The sequence below is a fragment of the Phasianus colchicus genome, chromosome 5 (genome assembly GCF_987193195.1).
Source record: "Phasianus colchicus chromosome 5, bPhaCol1.hap1.1, whole genome shotgun sequence".
NCBI lineage: Eukaryota > Metazoa > Chordata > Aves > Galliformes > Phasianidae > Phasianus > Phasianus colchicus.
The window spans coordinates 8,709,193-8,719,243 of NC_143440.1; the positions used below are offsets into that span (position 1 = coordinate 8,709,193).

A 10,051-nucleotide genomic window follows, 5' to 3' on the forward strand; every position below is an offset into this window, starting at 1 on the left:
TTTATTTATAAGACTCGTGTAAAGGAAACGTGGCTGGAATGACAGGGACTTAGCATATTTGAGATGAAAGCATGTGGCAGGTGACTTCTGGACTGGTGGGTACCTTTCACTCTTAGTATTTGAAAAGGTGGAACTCAATCACTAATGGAAAAGTGGTTTTCCATTTTTTTCCGCTTTTTCTTCCTTGCTGGAAGAAAAGAAAAACATTGGAAAACTTGGGGGGGAAGAATTGGAAGAAGAGGGCAGTGAGAGAATTGAAATGTATGCTCTGTAAAGGTAAACTATTCCCTTAGGCATACTACAGGTATAGGAGTTGGTGATTATGGAAGTGGTTATGAAGGTGAAATGCAGAAAGCAGTGTATATGTGGGTCCAATTAATATAGTCAAAACATGGTAATTGTGTTCATTAACTAGAGTAAGTGAACTCCATGTGAATCACTTCAGTGACACATGACAAAAGACTTTAAACAACTGAAATTTAAATCTGGCTCAGCTGGCTTGTTTTACATGAACTGGTTTGCAAAACAAACGTAGAAATGCCATTGCATATGCTTTGCAAGCTGGTTCATGTAAGCTGGAGTAATAGGTCTTAAGCTGCTTTTTCATGAAACCTACATATTAGATTCAGTTCAATACTCTGTTTAGTTTGTGTCACTGTTTTGGGAAAAACATGTAGGTAAGCACTTAAAGCAACGACAGCAGCATCCAGATGAGAAGGCTTACTGTTCTAGGAAAAGGGTGCACTGGGGAGAAACCATGATAATATAAACATACCATCTAGGGAAATGTTCTTTCTTCCAGATTTAGTAATTATGAGTTGGAAGGGAAAGAAAAAAATCAATGGGAGTGATATTTTCCTCCTCAAGTACTCAGTCTGCTAACCTAGTGCAAATTCTGCACTTGCTGGGTTTTATAGCTGTTGAGAGAATCTCAGGAGAATCACAAGGTTTCCCCATTTACCTGGCTACAATGTCAATAAGCCATGAAAACTCTGTGGCATCAGTCTTTCTGAGGCTGTTGTTTGTTAGATGGCTGTGGTGAGATGTTTTGAAGCACAGGTATATGCTGTAGATCACAAACTCTTCAATTTTATCCCTTTGCTACAATGCAGTAGGTAATTCCTGCCGCCTGCTACATTCCCATTGTCCAGATTTCTTGCTGGTTTTTGCCCTTTCTTTGTTCATTCCCTTCAGCTTCTTTCTCTCCTATTTCTCAGGCTCAGCTCCATCGTCTTGTGGCATTGTTTCATTTTCTGCTCTCTTGTCCCCTTCCATCTCCAATACCTTGTGGCAGTACAGAGGCAGGAAGGTCTTTCACTCAATACTGGAGGAGAAAGGAAGAAGACAGGTGTTTACTGCCCTCACTGGTTTGTAAATTTCTCTGAGCCTAAACGCCATCTTCTTACCCAAGCCCATCCCTGACAGATAGAAAGCAGGGAATGTTGTTATTAAAAATCCCACCCTGAGGTCGGTAAATATGTAGAAATGAATTCAAAGTGATTGGATGATCAAGTTATTCTACTACACATTGAAACAAGAACTGTTTTCAAAACGTGAATCATGTCTCTCAATTTCCTAAGCCACTTTTTATCTCTTCTCAAGATACGTCTGTCAAGTAGAGCTTCAACGTGAGGCAGGAAAAAAACACAGCAACTTATTAGTCTGCTCTGATTATTAAATGCGTAAACTAATAGCCTGATTACATGCAAAAAGTGTACTGTAAGAGATTAAAAGAAGAGGATTACATTAAATTGTAGCAGGGATTAAATATTTTTCCTAAAGGCTTTTAACACATTTTCCAAAGACATGCTTATGAGTATGATTTCACTGATGAAAATTATTTCTTTTAGAGATAATAGACTAAATAACCAGGTAATTGAGACATGTTAAGTGTGGTGCTAGTAAGCCGATGATAGTATGTTACAGATATGCAAGAGCACCTTCTGTGAGTCACAGGTAATTTTTTTTTATTTTTTTTTCTTCCCCTTCAGTAAATTCTATAAGATCCTAAGACTGACCTAGCAGAGTTGTATTTTGAGGTCACACTGCAGTGGTTTCAGTGAGCTGTTAAACGGGAAAGACTATTTAAAAGCATTTAGAACAAGGTAGAGCACACACTTGATTCAACATTAGGGAAACTGAGCCATGAAAGAGAAATTTTTTCAACATTTTCATTATAACAGTACCTAAAAGGCCACAAGTAGACGAGGCTTCCTTCAGCCAGCTGGTGTACAATAGCACTATATGTACCTTCATCAAATGCTTGTGCTCCAAGAGAGTTAATCTTGGAATAACTACTCAAGTTATTCTTAAAGCTGGGAACAGGAACTGTTTTCTTACATCAGCTCTGCACAGTAGTGCTACCCCAGAAATAGGGTCTGAGGAGGTGTGCCCCTTCCTTGTGTGAGAACTGCTTGCCTCTCATATTAGGAGGAGGAGAAAACTTGGACAGTAGCTTGGAGATGCTTTTTCTTAATTAAAAAAAAAAAAAAGAAGACAGCAAACAACAGTACAATGAAACAACTGGTAAGAGTATGTCCTTAAACTATCATTACATAAAGAACTATAGAAATACTGCTGAGAGTGCACATATTATACTAAATAATGAGTTTTTGCCAAGGTATAAGAAGAAAAACTTCATATTTCTTAGCAAGTAGGATCCTAATACTAATCTGTGGGGTCCCACCAATTGCAAGGAGGCTGCTCATGAAGTTCAGAGCAGATACTGATGAGCAGATGAGGACTAAGTTGGCAGGAAGAAGGAAAAATGCTATTGGAGTGGAATCTATGTTTTGGGTAGCATCAGTTGGTTCCTGGACTGCTTTTGGAACAGAGAGGGGAGTTTTAATAAAACTTTCCAGAGAACAGAACTTTAAGTGTAAACAAACAGATGTGTAGGCAATGTGTAAAAAGCCTGGAGAAATTAAATTTTAAGGATATGTTGAAATGCCTTGGTAGAATTAGCACTGTACACTAAGGAATTGGCAGCCAATTGCCAGCCAACTGTAGTGTTCTTTTTAGCATGTGAAGGTGTGTGAGAATCCACTTTGCATTAAAGGCTCTGCTCTGAGCCTTTTACACATGTGATGTATTCAATTAAGCAAGCAGCATTTTAAAGAGAATATTATTTGAGAATTTTGCTTGAAGATATTGGGCTGATTTGTATACAGAGCCCAATTTGAGTAAAATTTCCCTTTTTATTAAGCTTCCAAGCTCATTTAGCATTGTGAGTTTGTTTAAAAGTAGCAACATCTGTGTAGACTCCCTGCACTTTGCACTGCTCATTTCTTTAAACTTCATATGCCAGTTCAGGAGCAATAATATCAAGTGACTTCAAAGGACAACTGCTCCCAACAGTCTGCAATGGTTTATATTTCAACTCAGTAGGCAGCATAGCTCACCAGACCTGTTATTTCATTTCATGGCTTGTGCCACTCTTTTCATGTATTGAACCCTGGTCCCAGCTCACTGCAAACTAGCATAGAATTTACTGAGGGTGAAGATGAGGAGGGAAAGGGAGATAGATGTGTATGTCTCTCTGATTTTTTAAGTAAACCTGGAAGATATTTTTCATATCATCAAGCTTTATTATCCACTGCTTATTTGTTTTTCATCTCTTGCAGCTACTTAATTTCTTCCCCCATTATTTCGTGTTTTGAAACTAAGTTTGCAGGTTGTTTGGAAAAGGATCTGTCACTGTAGGTCAGCCAACCTCTAATTGACTGGCTATGTACACTTCAGAATGAATGCTGGTAATTAATAGGTCATTCATTTTGCATTTCAGTGGTGTCCATTACTGTAAACGTATCCCCATACACCCACACCTATTTAGAGCACCAAATGATATCCCCAACAAAGTGGTTATTCAGACTGGCAGGTCTCTCACATGTGCTAAGGACTAGAAATACATTGAACTTGACATGGAGTCTTTGTTCTGATAACACTGCTCGATAGTGGATTTCTGAAACAATGTCAAGACTGGAAGGTGGGTTCCTTAGCTCATTTCAGATTTAATATAGGTGAATGTGATTGATGTCAGTGAAGCTTTGACTCCAGCCCTCATCTTCTACTGGAAATCTTGTCTTCAGACTGAGTACAGGGCTATATGTGCAGTCAGAACTAAGCTTTAACCAGCATGCAAGCTAACAGAAGATGGTGCTTGTTGAAAGACTGAGTTCCACTTTACCAGATGCCTTCAGTTTCTTATTTTTTTTCACCATACTGTGTCACTGGCACAAGTGTTTGTGTGATTGTACATTGAGGCCCATCAGAGATTTCACCTGACTTAAAGCCAATCAATTTTTTTTAATTTGGTTCGCCATCCAGTCCCACAAACTCTTTTATAGTCACAAAAGAAAATGGCATGTAGAGCCAGAAAAATATGGGTAAGGACAGGCAAACAGACAGAACTTGGGTAGCAGTGCTTGATTATATTTGCTTAAAGGATGCCTGAAACTTAACACCTGATTCTGGTCTGATTATGTCTCTCAAACAAAACTCCCTTTGATTTCTGTAGGATTGTCTGAGAAAGGCTGGCTGCCCTCTGTTCCTGCCTCTTGCTTGAGGAAACAGATAGGATACTGAATAGTGCAGTGCAGTGCTTACCTATGCTAAACAGTTCATGACGCTCTTAGTTTTGTGGGATTTTTTTTCATTATTGTTCTATTTATATTTATCTTCTTGACTGGTCTTAAGATGAGAGAAAGATTAGACTGATCTTGACTCTCCAGAAGATGGAGGTCTGGAGAGTGGAACAAAAATTACAAACCAGGTATTGCTCTGAGCTTTCACCTCTTTCTAAACAGTGCTGGAAGCTGGTGTTGATCAAGGTTTTTTTTTGTTTTTGTTTCTGCTGCTCTCACTTCCTTTCTCTCATAAATGGAAAAGAGATGAAAATCCTGCCCTTCTACCTGTGATACAGAATAATCTTTCCTAACCCCTGGCTGTGTGCCAGGCTAAACCCAAACCCTGCAGCCAAATTCCCTGTCAAAGCCAATCATCCTGTGGCTTGTCTCTATTATCTAAGTAAAGATATACAAGTCCAGAGAGGATGGGAAGGGAGAATTACCTGATCCAATGCAAACAGAGACTTCCTTTTCTATGCTAATGTTTTAATAGTTGTTCCAGAGAGAGGAATTTGTGAAGATGTTTGAATTCAGACTGTGCACAGGAACAAAATCTGATGCCCTTGCACTTGCATTTGTAACTCTGTTTAAGTAGTGCTCTCAGCCCTGCCCTCGTGGACCAGCAGATCAGCAGCACCATGAACCACCAGTCCCTGGGCTACTGAGAGTCAGAGCAGGCATTGCAAGGTATCCTAACCAGCATGTCCCTCACTGAGCTTGGAACAGCATGTTTCTGTGCTGCTTAAGGCTTTTGGTAGTTGAGCATACGTAGGCAGACTTGTCTGTGCAGTTTTGGACTTCCTGGCTCCCGTCACCTTGCACTTTACAAAATACCTGGCACGTGTATTAATAGCACAATGACAGATGGCCTGTTGCAGCTTATTTCTCTAATATGCTTCTTTTTATTGCTTGGTGTGGCTAATGGGAGAACTTGCGTAAAGCAATTTCAAGTTTATTGCTTACATCAGTTGCTGCAGAAGCCATCAACAGATGCTTGCATCACCCACACATTACACCTGCACTGGTTAAAATACTGTGGTGTGGCACCACAATTCCCCACCCCCTGACTTATTCTTCAGCTCTACTCCCATATGTTTCTAATTGCAGAGCAAGGTAAAGTATCTAATCACAAATGCCAACACTTCCCAGTGCTTCTACATTACACCAGCAGTGACCAGACACAAGGAATGCATGTTCTGCTTCTACTTTGAGGAGCCCTACAGGCACTGGTGAGCACACGATGCTGTCATGAGGCATCCTGGAGCCTCATGGTTGACTTGGTTCATCCTTCTTCTCACTTCACAGAAGGATAAATGACACCAAGAGATAACAGTAAACAAAATCCTAGACCTGATATTTTTTAATCACATTAAATTGGGAACACGCATTTAGTCTTATTAAGAATTTTATTCAGTCTAAAAATAGGTTTTTAAATATATTTCCAAGATTGACTAAAACATGAAAATTCTATGATCAGTGTTCAAAATAAGCTACGGTTTGTTATAACTGAGACCTATTCAGTGGAATATCATTTATCCAGACTTATACCATATAGGGAATCTTACAGCATCACCAGATCCCCAGCAGCATTTCAGAGCACTTCTGTGCCGCAGAACTGCAGTGTGTTTTGCTGTCCAGCAGAATCCTACCTGTGAGAACACTGCTCAGGAGCAGGACCTGGACTTGGGGTGAGGAAGCTGTGAGGTTTTTTTGAGGTTGATTTATCATTTTTTATGTTTTCTTATCAGCAATTGAAAACTTTCATAAATAGCCTTAAATAAGTATCTCAGAAGTTTTAAGAAGTTCACGCTGTCGGTCAGGTCTGACTAAACATCCTCTGGTCTCTCACTGCTTAAACTGTCTCCCTAATTATTCCAAATCAGAGAAGTCCTGACATCTCATACTGTAAGAGTAGTCCATATATTTTTGGTAAGAGTTAAGCTGCAGAGAAAGATTTGGCAGTTAAGTGAAATGCATGTTACAGCTGATGCTACATTTTTGTTTTTTTTTTTTTTTCTATTGGAATAACTGAAAAGATTAAGCTGTAGTGCAGCTAGGGCTTGAGTCATGCTTTTATCATTGTAATCTCTCGGCCTGATACAAACTATGTTATTAAAAACAGTCGCTCAAGCTGATTCTGTACACTGTTTAAGTACAGCCAAGCTCCGCCAGGCAGCATTTAGCCTAGAACAAAACTGTGGTTTTGTGCTGTGTACATAGGGCTCTGCTAATTATTTTCAATCAGTGTCACAGTGATACTAATAGATTCCTTAACATGTCTTGAAAATAAAGCACTCCTATCTACACGTAAGGAGAAGCACTACGCAGAGCTGGTTAATACAGCTGTATTTTGCTTTAGCTTGCTCTTTCTGAAGAAGTGATTGATCGCCCCTTTACACTGCCAAAAGGAACTGCAGTACGCTCCCAAACCCTAGGCGTTAGGGGAGCCCAGCGTCAGCTTCGGTAGCGTGGGCACCTCTTTTCCTCGCTAGTTCTAAGCGATCAGCAGCTTTCGTGCCAGGGCTGTCCGCAGCGGAACGGGGGCTGCTGGCACCCGGCAGCCCGAGCTCTCCGCCGTGCGCTGCCTTTGCAGCTCTGGGAAACCGTGCAGGGGCTGCGGGCTGCCCCGCGGCGTGGCGGGGGGCTTCGCTCGCGGCCAGCGCGCCTGCGATCTCCTGCGCTACGGTGCGGAGCGTCGGGAGCCGCGGAAGTAAAAGGCCCGGCACGAAAACCTTAAGAGCGAAGCAGGCGGCGGGATTTACGGAACGAGCAAACCTAGACGTGAGCGAAACGCCAGCGCGCCGCGGCTTTCTCCTCCTAGGCCAGGAACGGCACGGAGCGGCGCGCCCGCTCTGTGCCTGCGGGGCGCCGCTTCCGACGCGTCCGCGCCCCGGCGCCGCAGCTCCAACCTCCGCACCGTCGGCCCCCCACCTGTCCCGCGGCCGGGCAGCGAGCGCGGCGCCGCGGGCGCTACACGAGGGACTCGCAGACGGGCACCGAGTCCGAGTCCTGGCTGTGCATGGAGCTCAGCCCCGTGTCCGAGTCCTCGTCGTTGTCGGCGCGGTCCTTGCGCATCCCCGGATCCGGCCAACCGCCCCCCGCCGCCCCGCGCGGCTCCGCCGCCGCCTCCGCCACGTCCAGGGTGCCCAGCGTCTCCAGCAGCCGCTGCAGCTCCCGCTCGCGGGCCTCCCAAACCCGCTGCGTGCAGTCCAGGTCGCTTTTGACGGCCTCTAGGTCCGTGCTGAGCTTGAGGCCGATGTAGAGGCTGGTGCTCAGCTGCGTCTTGACCCGCTCGTGCTCCAGCTGCAGCTCGCCCTCGCCGCCGCCGCTCAGCTCGGTGGTGTGGCAGTCCGCCTCGGCCAGGCCGGGCCCCGCCGCCAGCTCCAGCTCGTCCCGCCGCCGCTTCATCCAGCGCTCGTTGAGCTCCTCCTGGATCTCGGCGGCCAGGTGCTCCAGGAGCTCCTCCTGCTGCGCCCGCTGCTCCTGCAGCTGCAGCACCTCCTCGCACTTCCTGGCGTAGTCGTCCTCGGGGCGGCCGGCGGCGGGCTGCGCCTCCCGTCCCGGCTCCTCGCCGCCGGCGCCCACCAGGTAGGTGTCCTGCACGTAGTTGACGCCGTGCCGCTTCATGCGGTCCAGGTGGATCTTGGCCTCGTAGCGGTCGATCTCGCGGTCCAGCTCTCGCAGCCTCTGGATCTGCTGCCGGATGGTGTGGTCCTGCGAGAGCACCAGGTGCACCAGCGTCTCCATCCTCTCGGCCGAGGAGGCCTCCCGGGCCAGCGGCTGCTGCCGCTTCTTGTTGATCTTGGCCAGCTTGCGGAAGGCTTTCCGCACCACCCGCCGCTGCCGCTCCTGCGTGAGCGCCAGGCTGGCGCGGGCCGCCCCCAGGCCGTGGCCGGGCCGCTCCCTGCTCAGCACCACCCGCGCCTCGGCGCTGCGCGGACCCGCGTTGGGCAGCGAGGCCTCGCTGCGCACCAGCACGAAGCGCACGTTCTCCTGCTCGTCGCCCCACGCCACCCACAGCCGCAGGATCTTCGTCTTGTTGGGCAGGATGCGCTCGAACCCGCGCCACTTCTCCACGATGCAGTACGAGTGCGGCGGCCCCGACAGCATCCCGCCGCCGGGCTCGGGCGGCGCCGGCCGCTGCCGCCGGTGGTGGCTGTCCTCCAGCAGCACGCGCACCACGTCCGAGCAGGTGGTGCGCCGGGAAAGCCCCGAGATCAGCTTCTCTTCCTGGCAGATCCACACCGAGATCTTTCGCTCCTCGGGCTCCATCGGGGGCGGCGGCCGGCCGGCCGGGACCGCCGGTTCAGGGCTGGTCGTGCGGCCGCTCCGCGCGAGCGTTGGGCGGAGGCGCCGCGCCCGGCCGCAGCATGGCCGGGATGCCTCCCGCCCGCCTCCCCGCCCGTGCGCTCCGCCGGCCGCTCCACCCCTTCCTGCCCCGCGCCGCGCTCCGGTCCTCTCCGCTTCGCCCGGTGGGGCGGCCCCGCGCGGAGCCCGGCGCGGTGCGGAGTCCGGCGCTGTGCGCAGCCCTCCGCCGTCCGCGCTGTGCCGGGGCGCCGCCGCCGCCGGGTTTTCCTCAGCCACCACGTGGGCGCCCCCGGCGGCTCACGCCCCGGCGGGCAGCGCCGCCCCGGCACCCGCGTACGGCTCCGCGGGCGCGGAGAGGGAAAGGTAGGGCGCCGTCGCCTTTTCTTCTGGTGCTCGGCCCTGCCTCTGCTGCGAACGAGCTGCGTCGAGGGATCTTCCAAACTGCCGAGGGACAGGAGCGAGTCCCGGAGCTTCAAAGCGAAAGCCAGAACTAGTGAGGAATTTCCAGTTTTAGTAAATCATCTGCCTGTAATTAGGAAATTCATGTTTGCAAAGCGCTTTGCAGATGAAATATGCAAAGGACGGGAATGTCTAAGTGTTATTAAAATACTAGCCGAGCCAGATTTTAATGGGAGCTTGCTGTGTGCTTTGATGGGAACAGGATCTGTCTCCGAGTGTGGATTAAAATGAGGAGATGTACAAAGTGCTCATAAAACACGGGGTTGTGGCACTGATTTCGTGTGGCGATGCATCGCAGGGACTGGCAGAGCTTTGTTTTTCTATGTGTACAGAAGGCAGAGTAATGGACAAAGGGAGAAAACTCTTTAGAATGTGGAAAGTGATCTTTATGTGCTGGGGGATTTCAGAGCCAGTAAACCATTCCCCAATCAGTGGGATAGGACGAGTTACAGCAATCTGCTGCAGAGGGATTTGAAACAGTCCTGGCAGCCCAGCAGCTGCCTTCCTCCCCCTGTGTATGAGCTCGAGCTGCTGTGCCAACTTCACTCCTGTTTGCTTGGAAGATGTGGTTCCAGGGAAGAGCCTGTGCTGTGCACCAGCTATGTAAGGCAGCTTGGTATGGTGATGGTTCTGCAGTGCAGGCTCCTGCCCAGTGAGGA

At 47.9% G+C, this 10,051-nt stretch overlaps 1 protein-coding gene across 1 annotated transcript; it reads right to left on the minus strand.

Moving 5' to 3' along the window:
* Positions 1-5,802: 5,802 nt before the first annotated feature.
* On the minus strand, positions 5,803-9,139 carry RASSF10 (Ras association domain family member 10). The gene has a single exon (XM_031614063.2). It carries the CDS (start codon positions 8,895-8,897, stop codon positions 7,596-7,598), a length of 1,302 nt encoding a protein of 433 aa, XP_031469923.1. The 5' UTR covers positions 8,898-9,139; the 3' UTR covers positions 5,803-7,595.
* Between the last annotated feature and the right edge of the window lie 912 nt (positions 9,140-10,051).

Excerpts from the sequence above, each read along its gene's own strand:
- RASSF10 (XM_031614063.2), bottom strand. The coding sequence starts at position 8,897 with ATGGAGCCCGAGGAGCGAAAGATCTCGGTGTGGATCTGCCAGGAAGAG.